Source organism: Camelina sativa, chromosome 13 (genome assembly GCF_030686135.1).
Source record: "Camelina sativa cultivar CO46 ecotype springtype chromosome 13, ASM3068613v1".
NCBI classification, from domain to species: domain Eukaryota; kingdom Viridiplantae; phylum Streptophyta; class Magnoliopsida; order Brassicales; family Brassicaceae; genus Camelina; species Camelina sativa.
The window spans coordinates 11,693,302-11,712,028 of NC_141892.1; the positions used below are offsets into that span (position 1 = coordinate 11,693,302).

The 18,727-nt window shown below is 37.4% G+C and overlaps 1 protein-coding gene and 3 pseudogenes across 2 annotated transcripts; 1 reads left to right on the forward strand and 3 right to left on the reverse strand.

Annotated features, from left to right (window-relative positions):
* The first annotated feature begins 1,352 nt into the window (after window positions 1–1,352).
* Window positions 1,353–3,424, forward strand: LOC147929412 (uncharacterized; annotated as a pseudogene).
* Window positions 3,425–7,366: 3,942 nt separating this feature from the next.
* Window positions 7,367–8,300, reverse strand: LOC147929413 (uncharacterized; annotated as a pseudogene).
* Window positions 8,301–10,448: 2,148 nt separating this feature from the next.
* Window positions 10,449–12,157, reverse strand: LOC104736562 (putative sugar phosphate/phosphate translocator At5g25400 pseudogene; annotated as a pseudogene). Its single transcript, XR_015577630.1, has one exon. The product of XR_015577630.1 is annotated as a putative sugar phosphate/phosphate translocator At5g25400 pseudogene (transcript).
* A 118-nt stretch (window positions 12,158–12,275) lies between these two features.
* Window positions 12,276–15,835, reverse strand: LOC104736561 (cyclin-A2-1-like). Its single transcript, XM_019234706.2, has 12 exons — window positions 15,552–15,835; window positions 14,745–15,077; window positions 14,495–14,648; window positions 14,224–14,345; window positions 14,039–14,131; window positions 13,797–13,930; window positions 13,515–13,590; window positions 13,339–13,415; window positions 13,206–13,239; window positions 12,969–13,118; window positions 12,743–12,877; window positions 12,276–12,640 (listed from the first exon to the last, which is right to left on the reverse strand). Exons 2-12 carry the CDS (start codon window positions 15,039–15,041, stop codon window positions 12,581–12,583), a joined length of 1,332 nt encoding a protein of 443 aa, XP_019090251.2. The 5' UTR covers window positions 15,042–15,077; window positions 15,552–15,835; the 3' UTR covers window positions 12,276–12,580.
* Window positions 15,836–18,727: the final 2,892 nt, after the last annotated feature.

An 18,727-nucleotide genomic window follows, 5' to 3' on the forward strand; every position in this document is an offset into this window, starting at 1 on the left:
TTGAAAGTTTGTTCTTAATGCCTTGCGTCGATCTTTTATTATGTTAGTGGCTGATGCTTTATCAACTTTTATGTTGTGGCTGATGCTTTATTTCTTTGTCTGTGTTGTTTTTGTCTAGTGGGAAGAATTTGCAGTCGTTGTGATTGAAGGGAGTTGGAAATTGTCAGAATCTGGAGTGTGGGATTTTGTACTTGGAAAGGAATGCTATAGAAGGAATGTTACAATGATGATGTCAATGAGTTATGAAGAATTCATTGGGCATATAAGTGACGAGTTTGGCCTAAGAGAGATGAACCTCAAGCCAAAAATGAGTTATTGGCTTCCATCTGAGCTTTCGATGTTCTCTGTCAACAGGAGGCCTCCAATACTTATTACAAGCGGAATGGGGATAAGGAACTTTCTCATTGTTCGAAGAAGTCAGATTCACTTAAACTTGTTATTATCTTTCGAAGCGCTAGATGATGAAGGTAATGGAAGCAGGAGCGTAAAGAAGGTGTGTGTAACGAACCTTGATGGAGAAAATGTTGTAGATGGGGATCAGGTTTAACAAGGAAGTGGATGTATCAGGATGTGTAGCATTGAAAAAGCAAGTGCGGGCATCAGGATGTGTAGCATTGAATCTGTTCCTTCACAGTCAACTCGTGGGACTGCTGTTAGACGTGTGTTGTTCCCTGACAATGCTCAGAATGGGGAAGATGTGTAAGTACATGAGATGGTACGTGAAAGGAACATTGATAAAGGGAAAGGCATCGACGTTGATGATGTCCCAACTGGTATAATTGTTAGGGATATTTCTGGTGGAGAAGGAACCAGTAGTGGTGAAGGGGCGGTGCTAGAATTTGGTTTAGAGGAGTGGCCAGGAACAAATGATAGTGGGATAATCAGACTTGCAGATGCAGCAACTCCTTCACTGTCAGATAATGAGAACGAGTACGAGGGTTACTGCAACTCTGAAGATGAACGTGTTCTTCGAGAATTTGAACTAATGGAAATGAGGCAAGAGGAGCTGGCCAAACAAAAAAGGAAAGCTGTTGTCTTAGAATCTCCGGTGCAAGTTGTCCCAGAATCTCCGGTGCAAGATGTCCCAGAATCTCTAGTGCAATTTGTCCCACAATCTCCACAACAAATGTTGCCTGAATGTGGAGACTATAGTGTTCCGGAAGGTGGAGACAATATCCTAAGTCCTGGGACTGATCAATATATCACAAATGGTGTTGTTGCTTCTCCCGATTTTGACTACTCTGGTTGGAATGATGCTATTAACCAGAACTTTGATGGACAATTTGTTGGATCTAGTCTAGAAGAAGGTGGTATCTTCTTTAGCAGAACCACAAGACGCTGAATGTCGTAGCATGCCACATGTTCGAGACTCTTTGGTTGAAGATTCAGTGGGAGGGCAAGGTCCAGATGGGGGTACAGGAGATGTTGGCGACCAGGTTCTATCATATGTTGCTACTGCAAGGTATGACCGGGTTTCTCGACCAACCTTGAATGACGCCATTACATATGAGCAGAATATGCCAGCTGAAGATGCAGAGCCAGTGTTTGACGATGTTCTTGACTTGATCAACACTAACGGTTGTGGGACTCTATCAGCGGAAGAAGATGCAATTTTTAAAGGGAGCGTGTTCAAAGACAAAGAAGAAATGCAAAACACCATGTCCATATATGCCATCAAACGACTGTACTATTTCCGGCAAACAAGGTCTGACCCGCAGAGGCTTATATTTGTTTGTGTTGATCCTAAAGGCCGTTGGAGTGTGTTTGGGCATGTTGTGTCGAAGTTTTCAAAGAACTTTGAAGTTCATACTTGTACTTTAATCCACACGTGCACAATAACATCCAGGGCACAATATGCAAAGCTTGCATCGTCAAAGGTTATTGCATCTGTTCTGAACGGAAAGTACGCAAATGGTCGCCCAGGACCAAGAGCAAGTGATATCCCAGACATTGTTCTTGCCGAGCTGAAGGTTTCTGTGACCTACATGAAGGATTGGTATGCAAAAGAAGCTGCTGTTAGGAATAGCAGAGGAACTGATGAAGAAAGCTACAAGTTGTTGGCTACCTATATGTTTTTGCTTGAGCAAGGGACCCTGGAACTATTTACAAATTGGAGCACACATATGCAGCAGATGGGTGTAATAAGTTCAAGTATTTATTTTTCTCACTGGGTGCAAGCATTGCAGGGTTTAAGCATTGCCGGAAGGTGGTACTTGTTGATGGTATAACTATAAAGTCAAAGTTCAAAGGGGTCCTCATAGCTGCAAGCATGCAAGATGCAAACTTCCTAGTTTTTCCAATTGCATTTGCAGTTGTCGACTCTGAGAATGAAGCTGCGTGGACTTGGTTTTTCAGGCAGCTTACTTTGATAGTCCCAAATGCTGAAGACTTGGTTATTGTATCTGATCGGCACCAGTTTATCTATGCTGGAGTAGGTCAGGTTTACTCAAAATCTTTTCATGGAGCTTGTGCAGTTCACATAGAGAGGAATGTCAGACATTTTTCTGGGAAAGGCCTATCAACATTAGTTGGAAAAGCTGCTCGTGCATTTAATGTCGGTGATTTTAAGGAGTCCTTTGACGAAATCGGTTTTAGAAGCAGGCGATGTGAAGAATATTTGAATCGAATACCACTTCCACATTGGACTCAAGCTTTTTGTGAGGCGAAAAGGTACAATATAATGAGAAGTAACGTTGCAGAAGCTCTGAATAGTGCTATAGGCAAGATTGTGGAGCTCCCAATTGTGACTATGGTTGAGTCTATCAGGACCAAGTTAATGCAATGGTTCTGCATCAGGCGAGCGAAAGCAAAAAGACTGGCTACACTCCCTGAGCCAATCACACCGAATGTAAACAAGTTTATGCTTCACTACCATTTAGAATAAGCTGGTTTGGCAGTTACTGCAGTATCAGATTGGTGTTACGAGGTGAAGAAAACAGAGGGGAAGACCTACTTTTTAGATCTGCAAAACAAGAGCTGTACTTGTAATGCATTTCAAAAGCTTATGATCCCTTGTTGTCATGCCTTGGCTGCATCAAGAATAAATGGTATATACATTCCTTCTCTTGTAGGGAAAATGTACCATGTCAGTGTCTTTGCTGATACATATTCAGAGCTCATATATCCTGTGCCTAATCAATGCGATGAGGAAGTCCCTATTGTGATAGTGGAGAATGAATTCGAGCCTCCTACTAACCCACCAGGCCCAAGACGCAGAAGGAAACAAAGGATCCCTTCCACTAGAGAACAAGTGGTAATGGACTCTCCTAAAATGTTTGCCTCCCCTAATTACTTTTCCCTGCACTATTCTGAAAGCTTCTTATGTGTGTAGGGGAATAAGCGGAAAAGAACGACACCACATAAGTGTTCTACATGTGGTCAAGCCGGCCATAACCGAGCTACATGCGAAAACATCATCGAATAAGGTATTACACCTATGGTTGTAGGCACATTTGTGAAAGTATATAGGAGAGTCCCGTTTTTAATGTTGGAAATCAATTGTATGTGTCGTTCCAGGTGGTGTGTTTATGTTTTTTGGGCACTAGAACCATGTTCCAGGTGGTGTGTTTATGTTTTTTGGGCACCAATGGCAGCGAGAGTTTGTAATGCTTGTAGGACGATTATAAAACTGCAGCATATGTGAATCTGAATGGGAAGTTTGGAGTGAACGTATCCACTTTTGGAAAACTTGGAGATCTTTGTCAAGTTTGGGACGAGTTTGAGGATAATGCAGGGGGAGGTGGATGTCAAGTTGTTTTGGTATATATGGAACATAAAACTGCAACTGCAAGTGTTGTTTTTATAACTGATTTAAAAGTAGAGTTCCAATGTCTTGTTGAACTCTGGATGGATGTTGTTTGAATATTGGTAACTTATATATGTGAAAAGTGAAGCTTCTAGTGCATAATAGTGATGATAGCAGTTTCAACTTGATATTATATTAATTAGACGAAGAAAACACCAGCTTAGACATCAAGCTTTAGGATAATATTGACGTTATAGTATAAATGATCACATAAAAAAATGCAATAATAACGATATAGGCATATTAGATTAGCATAAATCCTTAACTAGTATTGCGTACTTGAATGCAAAACAAGTAGGACACACGTGCAGGACAGAGAGAGTAGTAAGGATACAGTCGGGTAGAACAACAACACGCATTTTATGAGAATGGAAGCCGGAATTTGGTGTACCCATCTCTCTTATCTGGCTGACAACCATTTCTGCTATCTCTACGTCTTCCTCTAGTGATGGAAGCAAAGCTAAGAAGGAGTTAATAACTTCCATACCATTTTCAAATGAGCCATAACAGATGAGGAAGGTGCCTAGAGCAAACCGAGCGTATATGTTGTTTGGAGCTGCTGAACCGAGCATAACAATTGAGTCTTGTGAAGGTCCTCGTTGAGAAGCAAGTCGTAATCCTTCGACGTACTGAGAAGTTTGATTCCCAGCATCCAAACATCGGAGTAAGAAGGGGCATCCAAACATCGGAGTAAGAAGGGTCGATAAATAGAACCCTCGTTAGCGAGAGTGCTTACAAAAACAAACTCGTCAATGTCGACTTCTTGTAAGACAGTAGAATCCAACGCAATGCTGTTGAATTCAGGACCAGAAGCCAGTAAAGATCCCAACTCACGAAAGGCACTATGGCCAACCCGGGTAACAATGTCTACTAGCAAAACGTGAGGAAGGGAGTCGAGAATGGACTCCATTGTGATTGCAGTTTGTAGTTTGTAGGGTTCTGTAATGAAAGTTTGTTTGTAAAGGTTTAAGTGTGTTGATAAGTATTGCGTTTAAATAGCCGCAACATATTGTATTTAGTGGGAGAGAAGCAATAAATAGAACAAGTAAGAAGGAGTGTAAGGAAGCAGGTGGAACAGGAGCCTAAGGAAGTAAATAGAAGAGTAGCGATTGGTGAGGTGAAGTGTTGATGGGAAGGTTTTGAGGTAATTATGGAAGCAGGTGAAACATGAGCCTAGGGAAGTAAATAGAAGAGTAGTGATCAGTGAGGTGAAGTGTTGACGGAAAGGTTCTGGGGTTGGCAATAACTTGTGTCAGTAGAAAGTAATAAATACAGAAGGTAAGAGGATCCAAGTAGATATTTTCATTGCATATAACTGCAGTTCAGTACAACGATTGCAGAAGAACAATAGATATAATAGGTCACTAAATAGAAAATTGGTAACTCCAAACTTAACACAGAAGCAAATACATTACTGAAAACCAATAGAAAAAACAATTCCTACAACGGTTGGAGAGGGAGCACGAACCACACTTTGGAATATGGTCATATTTCCAAGTGTTTGCATGTGATCGAATTTTTTTGGGTCCAATAAGCATGATATGACGGAAAACAGTGCTTCCAATTTCATCTGCTACTTCAAAAGATCCTACAGAACTGACAAATGAATCAATGTTGTGTATGACATCTTCATAAAAGCCCAGACAAAGTTGGAGCAGTGCGGTTGCAAACGAAGCATGAGGTGGACCATTATCTATAGACTGTAATAGTTGCAGAGCTGTTTCTGTGTGGCCATCTCTTGCCGCAAGTTTCAAGCTCCCGAGATAACAAGCTGTTGGGTTGTGTGCTTGTAAGCAACAAGTGAAAAATGGACGGTATGGAGAGTTAAGGTTCATGAAATCTGGGTTTGAGAAGGGGAATCTGATGGATAAGTTGTGGAGGACTGTAGGCTGGTAGGCAAGGCGACAATAAAATTTAGACGTTGATAGCATACCCGAGAGATCAGTGAAACTTGAACGACCAACTCGGCAAGCAATGTCAAGTGCGACATCAAAATCTAGTTTGTCCATGGCACCTACAAATTTGGGTGATTTGAGGGAGAATACATTGATGGAAGAATATTGATGCAGCACACTGGCGTATTTATGAGTATACACAGAGACTACCACATTTAATTCATGTAAGGTGGTTGTTGGTAGCACACGACAGTGAAATACAATTTTGAACTGTTCCTTGTTTTATCCTATAATGTATTGTGTCTCATAAAGATATAGAGAAGAAGTGCGTAATCATTTGATATTGGAGGAGATATGAGAAGAAAATGTATATTAACTGGTGAAAGTTATTTATTAAGGGGGATAAACAAACTTTGTTGAAGTTATCAACTAAAAGAGAAAATTGGGAAAAAATGCAGAGCAGAGTACAAGTTACTAAATGAAGCGATAAAGAGAATGAGGGAAACAATAAAACGATGCTGGCAGTTTAGCACCCGATGCCATTAGAAACCACCCTAAACAGCTGTCCACATCACACTTTCTTAATGTAGAATCATATGACGAGGATGCTGATTTATGAGAACCAATGCCAATGTAAAACGATCTGAGCAAACCTGTTAACGAGTAACAGAATAAGGAGTCTCATTCCTATGAAGAGGATGTAGTGGATTCCATGTAAAGAAAGCAATTAGTTCACTATGAAGCAAATGGAAGCTGTCAGCAACAATATGTCAAATGAGAGTAACAATCGCAAGGCAACTGTAGTCAATATGCTGGAATTGTGCAGGAGGTCAGCATGTCGAGTTTTGAGGTTTATGACGTGGAGACGATTGGACCTCATCGCCATCAATAGGAGAGCCATGAGGACATCCATGAGGTAGAGGATGGACTAGGACAAATCTCTTCTCAGAATTTATCTACAAAAGATAAGGATATAAATCGTAGTTAAAGGATGACTGAAAACAGAAATGATAGAGATACATGATCCCCATCGGTGAAAATAGAGAAAGTGAGGAATTGGGGCTTAAGACACTTACAACATCCATAGTGGATAAGTCCAAATGTTCTGTTAAAGGAACTGGAGATAGAGTAGCAGGCAACATTGAACATGAACGTGAAGCCCTCATTGCATCAGTGACCAATGAACGTCTTCCGGATGTTACCTGGCAAAGCTGACGAGAATAAGGATGATGGATTAGAGAGGGTGACAAGGTTTTTAGCTAGTGATAGTTGATGTAAGTTGAACTTGTTCTGGTTTTTTTCGCTTTCTGCATTCGAAACGTCCAACACGGTTTGATGTAACTACAAGCTCACCAGCAGCAGTGGATGGAGGAAAAGAATCAGACCGAGTTGGATGCGATGGTTGAGAAATACCTTCTGTTGCAACGTCAGTTTTAGTTTGGTTTGTAGATAAGATGTGTTCACCTCTGGAGTTGTCGTTGACAAACAGCTCACCCAGATCAGCCAGCAAAGAATCTTTAAAATCTTTCACCTTCAACGTCACAATACCATCAACATCTTCTACATAACGGAAGACCTTAGATGGTTTACGATGATCTGTAACGACCGGTGACTCTGGGAACTCTTTGTAAGAGCTCTCAGCTTTGGTATGTTGTTTTTTGTGCTTTTATGAAGAAAACAAAGATGTCAAAGAAGCATCACCACCAAAGGAGAAGGACTTGTCAAACTTGTAAGCAGATGAGACCAACTTTTGTAATAGCTTACCTTTGTCGTCAACTTGGGCAGTGAGACGAAATTCTGTGTACCCTTGAAAAGGAAACGAAACCTGCAGCTGCAACAACATATGAGACAAATGAGACAAATGTGAGCAAAAAGTTAGTACAATAATGCTGAGTAGTAGTGTTGTATCTGAAGACATACAAATGGATCATGTTCAACAGACAAAATGTTGTCAGTATGAAATGACTTGCACTTTGGAAGAGAGGTAAGAGTCTGGTCAAGAAACGTTGATTGATCTTCAGAATGCGGGAGAATCTTCAAAAGCAACGAGATACATTTGAATGCAAGAAGCTGAATGGGAAGAGGGAACCCATGAACGGCAAGTGATGATTGTTTGAGTTTTTTTTATTAGAGATGGCTTATCTGGAATATAATCCCCAACTATGACCATTCTAAGGAGTCTTTTGAAAGCATGTCTCCCCCAAGGGTAATGAAGGAAGAAGTCAACATCTTTAACCATCTCCACAACTCCTAATGATGGTTTCACTCGTTGTGTTCAACACAGAAGAATTCCCTCAACAATAACAACTAACGCTAGTCTAAACTTACGCCAAGTTGGCATGTTTGGCTCACTCTTCAACAATTTGAGAAGGTCTTAAACAGTGGTTGCATGAAGTTTGCAGACAATGAGGGTATACTAGTATGGAGCACAACCATCAAAATGAGTGGTTGCAGCGAGAAGGTCTGTTGCTGGGGGACAAGGCGCACATGAAAGGCCAGTCAATTGTTCGAACTCCCATCAATGAAAAGCGCAAAGGTTGGCCAGCATAAACAAACCACATTTCATCACTATTAGGAATAAAAAGTTGTCTACATAGCATCTGGTGGACTAGCTGGCCAGAGATGGAACAATATCGAACATGCAAGGAAAACAGAGCGCCAAGAGGAGATGCCAACAATTTTTCAAGCTCAGGCAAACCAGCGAGGATATGTAAAATGTCAATAAGGTAGTGAGGTCTTGAATAGGAATTGATACGGACGACATGACAATGATAACAATTTACAGCAAAAATCCTTTCAGGGAGCTCACCTTGAGCAAGTAGATGATGACAAAGTTAGGAAAGGAAGCGCGATATGGATGACGGCGAATGAAATAAAGAACAACAAGGTGAATGAAATAAACAAGGGGTAGAAACCACATGTTCGAGATATAGATAGAGTAAACCATAAGGCTGAAAGACATATAGAACCCACACATAATGGCCTTAGCAAACAGAAAGCAGAAGTGATACATCAAGTCAATTGTAAGGGCGAATCAAATAAAGAATAACAAGGTGAATGAAATAAACAAGCGGTAGATACCATATGTATGAGATAGAGGTAAACTAAGCCCTAAGGACGGAAAACATATGGAACCCAAACATGAGGAAGGGATAAACCCCTAAGGGCGAGATAGAGGTAAACTAAACCCTAAGGCCGGAAGACATATGGAACCCAAACATGAAGAAGGGATAAACCCCAACCGGCGAAATATATGTACAACGAAAACATCATCACATAACAACCGTACATATGACATATACCACAACAATCCTAGAGTTCGACCAATGAAGTAAAATGAAAGCAGAAGAAGTTAACTAAACCCTAAGGGACAAAGGCAATTGGAACTCTACTAAACCCTAAGAGGCAAAGACAATTGGAACTCAACTAAACCAATACTAAACCCTAAGGGTGAAAGGTAATTGGAACTCTACTAAACCTTACGAGGCAAAGACTATTGGATAATACTAAACCCTAAGGGAGAAAGGCAATTGGAACTCTACTAAACCTTAAGGAAGAAAGGCAATTGGACAATACTAACCCTAAGGGACAAATGCAATTGGGGTAGTCGCGACAAACATGGGTTACAGAGGAGGAGGTATAGTTGGAAGATTATACCTGATGAGACCGAAATAGTACGTGGGCAACAAGGGACAGAGATGGGTTCCAATGCGACCTACGAGAGAAGGATAAAAGAAGAAGATATATAACTATAAGACAGAGTAAAACAGGGGACATGTACGGAGAAGGAAGAGAGTCGGAAAATTGAAAAATAAACAAAATTGGTACAAGTACTCTGAAATACGAACCTCCATGGTGTCGCAAGTGCTCAGAAATCGTCAAGTTGCAGTCAATTGTAGCGATCTCAAATCTTCGATTAGGAGATCGAACTTATATAGTAATCTGGAAAGGGAGACAACACAGATGTTGTAGCTGAGATTGTGAAATTGAACTGGACCAATGCAAAGTAATATAATATGAGAGCACAGATCTGAGAGGGTCCGAATGAGGGTGACAATGAATTTCATGAATTTAGACTTAATTTGTGAGACAAATATTATCTTTTTCTTCGAACAACTCATTGATGGTGAAGAGACGTTAAAATCAGAGGGGAGAAAGGTGAGCGTTGCGAAAATTAACTGTCGACAATCGATTTCTCTGCACAATTTTTTTTAAAAAACAATTAATAAAAAAATATCTTTGTACCGCTGGTTAGGGATAATTATGTCATTTGACAACAGAAAGAAATGCTTAAATGTCGAAAGACGGACATAAATCCCTAAATTGACAATACTCTTCAAAAATAATACCAATCTCGTAATTAACTCTTCTCTAAATTGTTCTAAGCTGTCATTTAGGCGTTGTTCTTTTAGACATAAAATATTTCTGATTTCAATGCAATAACTTTATTTAATGACTTAAAAACACAAATATGCATGTATTAGTGAATAATCAAAATTTTTAATTTTTAGCCATCAAAAAAGATTGTTTCCACTTTTAAGTGTTCTAAATAATTAATCTAGTTGACTATGTAACACAAATTTTTTTTAGTATGGATCATCGTTTTTTTGTCTTATTTTTCAAGTAAAAACCTGAATTTTTTTCTAGAAGTATCATCATATTGGGAGGCAACAAGTAAAATCAACTTCAATGCAAAACTTATCAATCTGCAATAATCAATATGTATGATTGACGCAATATTCAATCCATTGGTAGCCAAACTAAAAGAAGTAATCCCTAAATAAAAGGGTAAAACCTCAAACTTCATTGGAAATAGTTGGTAAATAACAACAGTCACAATCATAAAAAAAAGAAAAGAAAAAAAAAAAACTGAATCTGAAAAATTCATTACCTAGGATATTCCCATACGGGTATCGATAGATCAGAACCTAACCCGGATTCACCAATAAGGCAAATTGTGGAAACATTGGAAAAACTAAACGAGTCCAATTAGACCAAATTCCATTCTGAGGTCTCATAATCATAATCAAAATGTGTTTGGCATCTACTATAACCTTTCAAGCTCTTATTCCAACAAATGTATATTAAGCAGTAAAAACAAAAACACTGAAATTTTACCAAAATCCAACTCTTCACCTTTTTAATCTTGTGGCTCGTTCTTCCTCCCACCTTCATTTCCTTCCCTCTCTTCCAAAAGCCGACCACTCTCTTCATCTACTTGCTGAGTAGTCTTCTGAGCATCTTTAGCCTTCAATGCTTGTAATTTGGCATGATTATAGTAGGCAACCCCCAAGAACGCGATCCCATACCCGAAAAGATTAATAGGAGTGACAGTGTCCTTAATCACAGACCAAGAAAAGGCGATCAAGAGCCAGTCCTTAACCACACCAGCAACATTCATTGTCAAGGCAGAGGTTTTCCCAACAAGAAGGAACACAGCAAGATTCAGAGCAAACGCACAGAACGAGTTCGTCCCAAAAATGAGGTAATCGAAATGGAAGCTAGACGTATCTCTCAAGATGGGAAACTCCACGACGATCCAAGGGATAAACAAGAAAGCTAAGCAACAAGGAGCAACGTAATAGAGAGAAGTGATGGGATTCAAAGTGATTCCTTTAGAAGTAAGCAAGATCTGAATCATTACCAACCGTGTCGCCTCGAAAGCAACCGCACCTAGCTGGAGAATCACACCCCAAACATCGAATCTAGCTTCACCGTAAGCAGCAATGGCTACACCGAAAGAGATCGAAAGCATGTTAATCATAGTCTCGGATTTGAAACCCTCTTTCTTGAAGAGCACGCCAATCGAATAAACCGCGGCTGGCATCAACGCTTTGAGCATCTGAATGAAGGAGACAGAGAGGTAAATGTAGGCCGAGTTAGACAGCCAAAGAGAGAGCGAGTACAAGGCTCCAACAGGCACGACGGATCTGAGGTATGTGTCACGTGACATTGAGACGGGTTCGACGAATTTGAAGACCTTGATGAGGAGAAAAGCTAGGGTTGAGCAAAAGGACATGTGGATCATTGTGAGTGTGATCGGGAATGGCCAACCGTACATCTTCTTGTCGAGGATGTATTTGTTGTAGACGATGACGGTGAAACTTAGGAAGATCCATATCGCTACGTATGTGTAGGAGATGATGATGTTCTTAATCACGCCTTCGCTTAGTGATCCGCCTTTACCCATAATTTTGTGTGTTTTTCACTCTTTTACTACGGTGGTTCTGAGGCGGAGACGTTAGCGATGGTGGTGGTCTCTGTGAAAAATTTGGGAATTGAATTTGGTGAGATCCTGAAAAAACGTTTTTAGACTTTGTCCTAAAGACAGACCACGTAACGGAAGTGCTTCACCAAATTATAAATTTTTGTTTTCTTTTTCTTGAGTAATTCATTAATTTTCTAATTTTGTAGATAAGCATACTGATACATATTAATTTAATTTATTAGCAAATAAATATTTTAAGCAGTGTTATTCAAAACTGATAATAATAATTATTATAGCATTAATTCATTTACTTAAATTATTTAGTAATGAAATATACATGAATGATGTTGTATAGTCTACAATGAGATGGCTCATGAACACTTGCTTTATTAAAGAGTCTACAAAATTATGTAACATTTACTGTAAAGGACAAATCTCATGAGATGTGTCAAAATTGTGTTTGGTTTTATACAATGTTCCATGAGATGGCAACTGCTTTGGAAGCACCTGACACCAAACAACAGTTACAGAAAAAATAGACAGATGACTTACAAAGAAATTATTCCATGACTGTAGAGACCAAAAATGATGTCTGAAACTAGGATTGGTCTCCTGATGCCAAACTAAGAGATGTGCTGACTTGGTCATATCAGGAGAATCCAAAAATCTATTTTATCTTGAGAAGAGTGTAGTGACACGTTCAGGAGATGTTAGTGTTGCCACACTATTGAACTGTCAAAAATATTCATATATATATATATATATAGAATGAGAGACCAAATTCAATGTCAGCTTTGATTGCAACTTTCTTAGATTTGAATTCAATGTATATACCTTTTGTTGGTTATATTTGGTCCTTATAGCAATAAGGGTGCTTCCACTGGTGTTGAGCTGCAAATCCTCCATTGCAATTACTGTAGTTTTTAGAGCAGATGCCTCATATCTTGTATAGTGCTGCAGAGTTGGGTTCTGTATACCATTCCATATCAGCAAGATTGTTTTCACTTCAAAGAATATAAATAAATACATTCACATACAAGAAATGTGAGTGAACACTCACCCAAGGATGGTTAGATTGGTCCAGTGTCCATCTTGCTAAGAAAACCGCTGAAGCGGCAATTAGAGACGGCTGGAACCTTAGGAAAGTATATTCCACGAGAGTTAATTCCGCGAAATAGTTCGCTAAGAACTCCATCTCAATGAGGGGAACCTGTGAACCAACAAAATCAGTTTAATGATTCCAAGTTCATTGAAAATTCTGAGAATGGCTAGTGAAATATGGATCAATGTAAACCACCTTGTCGGACGCTTGAGCTGCTACAATGAATCGCCTGTAATGCCGAAGAAGAAACTGATGTGTTAACACTGTTTTCTAAAAACTAAGAGTAAAGGTAGTAGTGAAGCATTTTAGTGACTTTGAAGTGTTTCACCTGAGAAACGTTTTGGTGGTTGGAACTGATAACCGAAAGTGAAGAAAGTTCAAAACTTGAACCTCCATACTTAGTACCTGAAAAATATAGTATTTGGTTTTTTGTTAATCTTTGATCAAACTGAATCCTCTTAGATGACACTGATATAGATGGGAGTGTGTATGTTAATTACGTACTTCTAGTCTTGTGTATGTATTGTCTGTAATGAAGCAAAACTCCTCCAACCGCGGTGCCATAATCTCTTCGTATTTTCTGTAACAAGACGGTACAAGGAAGGATACCTTAGTTAGTTAAAATGCATTTCAGAGCTGCAATTAAGGAATGAGACCAAACATGTGTTCCTCTGTATCCACTTATACTTCAGATTTATACTCATTGCAATGTGAATGGGTACTTAATAGAATTGTGCTTCTCTAACTTGAAATTAAAGGAGAAATTAAAAGTTGTAGGTAACTCACGAGGCTATTAGCATGCAAGTGACACCAAGAAGCTGAAGCCTCTGCTTTTCAATGTAGTTATGAGACATGAATCGATCAATTAGATTCACTGTAAGGTAAAGTGTATCTGAAGCCAGCTTGTACTCTTCAGAAACCTGAAAGAAGTAACAACATTATTAGGGATTCTTACTCTTAAATAACTGTTTTGGATTACTAACACATTTTCAAGTAAAGCTATTGCATAGCAAATATTATATACCTACCTCTACAAGCCAATCAATCAGTATACCACGCATGGTTGGATCGATATCTCGCTGCACTTGCACCATATAGCTAGTTGAAGGTCTTTGTTCAAGCTGTACACAGATTGTGGTAATACTAATAACTCAGAATCTCAATATGCCATTTTCTGTTAAAATAAAACAAGACCAAGTATATGGATTCAAACCTCTGCAACATGAATGCTGTCATATATACTTGCAGCATATAAGCTACAATACTTAGGATCTTGGACATTGGCATCTATATCTACAACCTGAAGACAATCTGTGACATCAGATCCGTCTTCTTCTGCACAATCCAATGAACCTTGAGTAAATTTGAGAAGCATACACTTTGGTATATGCTTTTATTTAACAAGATTATCTTAAAGGTTAGATATATGATATGATCTTCTGATTACTATATTCACAACATTTTTTAGTAGTGAAGTTACTTACTTTTCTTAGTAACTTCTCCATCTTTAGAGTTTTGAGCAGATTCAACCATCCTAATCTTTGACAAGTCTTCTGCTAGTTTCGATTTTTCGGCATCTACATCTACCAAACCTTCTGCGGCTATTTGTTTAATCTCTTTTCGACCTCGCTTTGTAGCCTGTTACATTTTATCAGTAAGAAGATATACTAAAGGAAAACAAACACCAATCAAATCAAAGAATATGCAAACAAAGCATCAGAAATCATTCACTACCTTAATATTACCATGTGTACAAACTATACTTTCTGCCAAAGTATTAGTCACATCTTTGAGCACCGCGCGTCTCTTATGACTACAAACTTTGGTATTATCTGATGCCATTCGTTTGTTACTCGGTCTAGGACCACGCCTCGGTTCCTGTTTAAAAGCCGGTTTTGATGGAGACATTGACACTCCCAAAGTCTTAGCTCTTGATCTAGTGACTCTCACATTACTATCTCGAATCTTCATAGTAGAATTTATTTCTTTCTTCACATCAGGTTGCCTAGAAGAAGAAGAAGCTCTATACATAATTCTAAACCAGAATTCACCACTGATTTGCCAATCCTGCAGGGTAAATACATTTTTAGTCTTCACAAATTGTTACATTAAACAGAAACAATCGTAATGGCTTAATTCAAAATGGATAGCAACATTCAAGTATCGGTTTCAAGAAAGCTCTAATGCTCACTTTGTTGTGTGATCAGATCTGGAAAATTGAGTGAAAGAGTTTGAACAATTAAATCTAATTTTATTTCATCTCTGGATCCAAAAACATTCTATACAAAAAAATTGAACTTTCAAAATCATATGTAACCAAAAACTTCATTTTTGTTTCTTAAAAATTCCGTGACAGAGATCAATCACTGTCTGTATTCAGTAGAACATAGGTAGAAAACAAAAACAGAGAAAGAAAGAACAAAAAAAACACGAGGATAGAACTGTCACAAAACAGATCTACAATCCAAAAAACATCAAAATTATGAACCCAAAGAAAAAAAAAAAAACCATCGATCCAAAAGAGAGAGGCGTAGAAAATACCTTAAGCTTTAGAGAATGGAATTGAGAATGATTTGATCTTCAATGGGTTGAAGAGAGTGAGTTGAAATAGGGAGGAGCGTGAGCGAGCATGAGCGGGATTTTTCTGTGGTCTCGTTTCGAAATTTTTAGATGTTAAAATATTTTTTTAGTTTTCAAGTTGGACAAAAAATGAAAAAAGAGACTTTGGGATTTGGACAAATGATAATAATTTGGAGTTTTTATTGGGAAGTACGTGACAGAACAGAAGTGGTCTCTGACTCTCTGACACTTTGACGTCTGGTCTCTGTGGTTAATTCTCTCTTTGAGATCTTAATCAGTCAGCCGTTACGCGCTCTATTGCATTTGATTTAACCGTTTCATAACCTAAAAGCCCATTCAAATAAGCCCCATAACTCTTCCACCCTAAGAAAAGAGAAAACCCCATCTAGGATTATATTTACTTATTACTCTTATCAATAATATTTTACCATCAATTAAACAATTTTTTTAATTAATATGTTGACCTAATAACTTTTAAAATATATAGTCAAGATGAAATTTATTTTAGAACTATCTATTGTTTATTAAATTATGTTAATGTGTGTACTTAATATTTTATCTATGATTGATACTATATTTTTGAATTTTGATTCAAAATACTTATATACTATTAGTTAATAAATGATTTTGTGATACTTTCTCTGTATCATTTTACATGATGTTTAATATTTTTGCACATCATTTTAAAAAACACGCATTTGTTATACCTCATTTACATTTAGAGTGACTCTTATAAAAACGTTTTAATATATTAATGAAATTAAAATTTAAAGGCTTTAGTTAAACGTTTTAAAAACGTTTTGATTTTTTTTTTTTTTTTGCTTTAACACATCTTCAGTAAAATAACTCAATCATATTTTGAGTCCAAATTTCTAATCCAAAACATTTATCACAATTTAGATGACATGACGAGAAAATAACCATGTGATCATAGGTTCATGACATTGATGTTAAATGAGTCAAAATTTTAATTATAGTAGAAAAAATAAAATAAGCAAATAAATGAAAAATTGGAGAAAAATACGAAAAAAAAAAAATATTTTGAAAATACTCCAATATATTGTTGAAGTTATAGTTAATTGAAAATTTTCAGTTCTATTTTTTTTTGGCAAAAAGAATATGAGAAAATAATTTTTGTGAGTAAAAAAAAAAACTTTACTTGTTCTTAACAAACTGAAAATGTTTCTAATATTAACAAGTTTAAGTACATTACACTCACTATTTTTTTTACTAACCTTGATCTAATTATAGTCAATCTTCTATATTTTAAATAAAGTTCCTAGCAGAGAGTTAAACAATTAGATTGAGAACATATAAGAGTTATATATAGAGTTTCCTATGATTAAGTCATTATAATTCTAATTAAATATTGAGTCTAAATATTACAATGTAAAATGTTAAACTCCACAAGAGTGTCAACGCAGCCATCATCGTGAACGAATCAGTTATGTTGAAAGTCGGGCTTTCCCACTGAAACAGATATGGTATGTATATCCTATTATTCACATAAAATTAAAATATGAATATCTAAATAGTAAAATCGCCGGAAAAAAAAAAGAACTAACATTTCAAATAGAAGAACTGATCAAGGAGCGTTGGTTATGAGACCAGGGCAATCCGTACGACAACTTGTTTGAGTAGTCTGAGGCTTGTGGTCATAAACACCACTCGATGTGAGTAATTGAGCGAACAACCATACCAGTGAAATGCATAACATTATCTCATAGCATTCAAATCTGTTTCCATCACATAAAATATATTAAAAAAAACTTGTTAATTATGCCAAATCCAGGGAAAAAAAGAAGAAACGAACTCTTAACAAGGATATTTTCTATAAAACATCACAACCACATAAGTTAGCGTTTTCCAATTATTATACTTTAGATGATCAGTTTTAGTAATGATCTATACTTTATTTTATAAAACATGTGTATGGATTTAAAATAAAACAATTAAAAGATTAGGAAGCAATGATTAGAGATTTACGTGAGTGATAAATACAAGTATTAGCAATCCAGAAGTCCCACTTCAACGCATTTTTTTTTTTGGTGAAACCACAGGGGCCAAAGCTCCCCTGAATTTATTAGAAAACGAAAGACAAAAGTTACACACAAACCCGTCTACGACACCGAGTGCCATTAACATCGTCATTGACCAAAGTCTCAACTATAGTAGGAACAACCGTAAAAACATGCCAACCAAGAGGTAGAGAAAATGCATGGTTTGCTAACTCGTCCGCTAGGCGGTCAGCTTTCCTATACACGTGCGTAACACGGACTACTATCCAGTCCTTCACAAGAACGCCATGGTACATCTGTACCAAGAACGACAGGGAATGAATCCCACTTCAACGCATCTTGCTAACTTAAAACTAAAGATTTTTAAATCATATAAATGAATATTATATAAAGCTATAAGTACAAGTCTTTTTACCAACCAAAAAAATGTATTATAGTAAATGACCACTATTAGCACATATACCAAAAGGGAAGTCGATATGGCATAGTCCCTGCCAAAGGAGCAATAGAGAGTGGACTTAGAAATCTGATGATCACCAACCAATTATATCGTCATGCATGTTTAATGGTAGAGTCCAAAACCATTATAACAAAACAATATTAATTATTTACCTGATAATGTTTCTTCATATGCCTAGAAAACAGACGACAACTCGGAAACATCCAGTGATAATAAAAGCGCCTTGTATTTCTCATTGTTTCCGCCACCACCGTTGTTTCCACCACCACCGTTACCACCAGCGGCACCATTTGCCATGGACGTAAGTACTTTTTTCCTTTTATCCTTTACCTAAAGTAAACCACTCAATCAATAAACGTTAATATACCATGTTTATTCTTTAGTGCGAACTGTATATACGTTAATATACCATGTTTATCAATCATTACATCTCCTACGGGTATGTATAAGGTTTATTACCGTTGTTAATAAATGGCACAAGTTTTTGGTTCAGTGAAACAAAAAAAGAAAACATGATGAATTAAATTGCTGAATTTTCTAACAATTTTTGTATTATGTGATCATTCATTTTAAAGAAAATTTCACATATCACTCAAAAAAAACATTTTCTTTCACCAGATGACAAAGTCATATAAACTTTTCATGAAATAGCCCCTAAC

Bases quoted from the DNA above. Each gene is read 5' to 3' on its own strand.
- LOC104736561 (XM_019234706.2), bottom strand. From the start codon at position 15,041: ATGTATAGAGCTTCTTCTTCTTCTAGGCAACCTGATGTGAAGAAAGAA. The intron at 14,346-14,494 runs GTAAGTAACTTC...TGGATTGTGCAG, and splicing joins TGGAGAAGTTACTAAGAAAA to AAGAAGACGGATCTGATGTC. The intron at 13,119-13,205 runs GTGGTTTACATT...GTTGGTTCACAG, and splicing joins CAGCTCAAGCGTCCGACAAG to GTTCCCCTCATTGAGATGGA.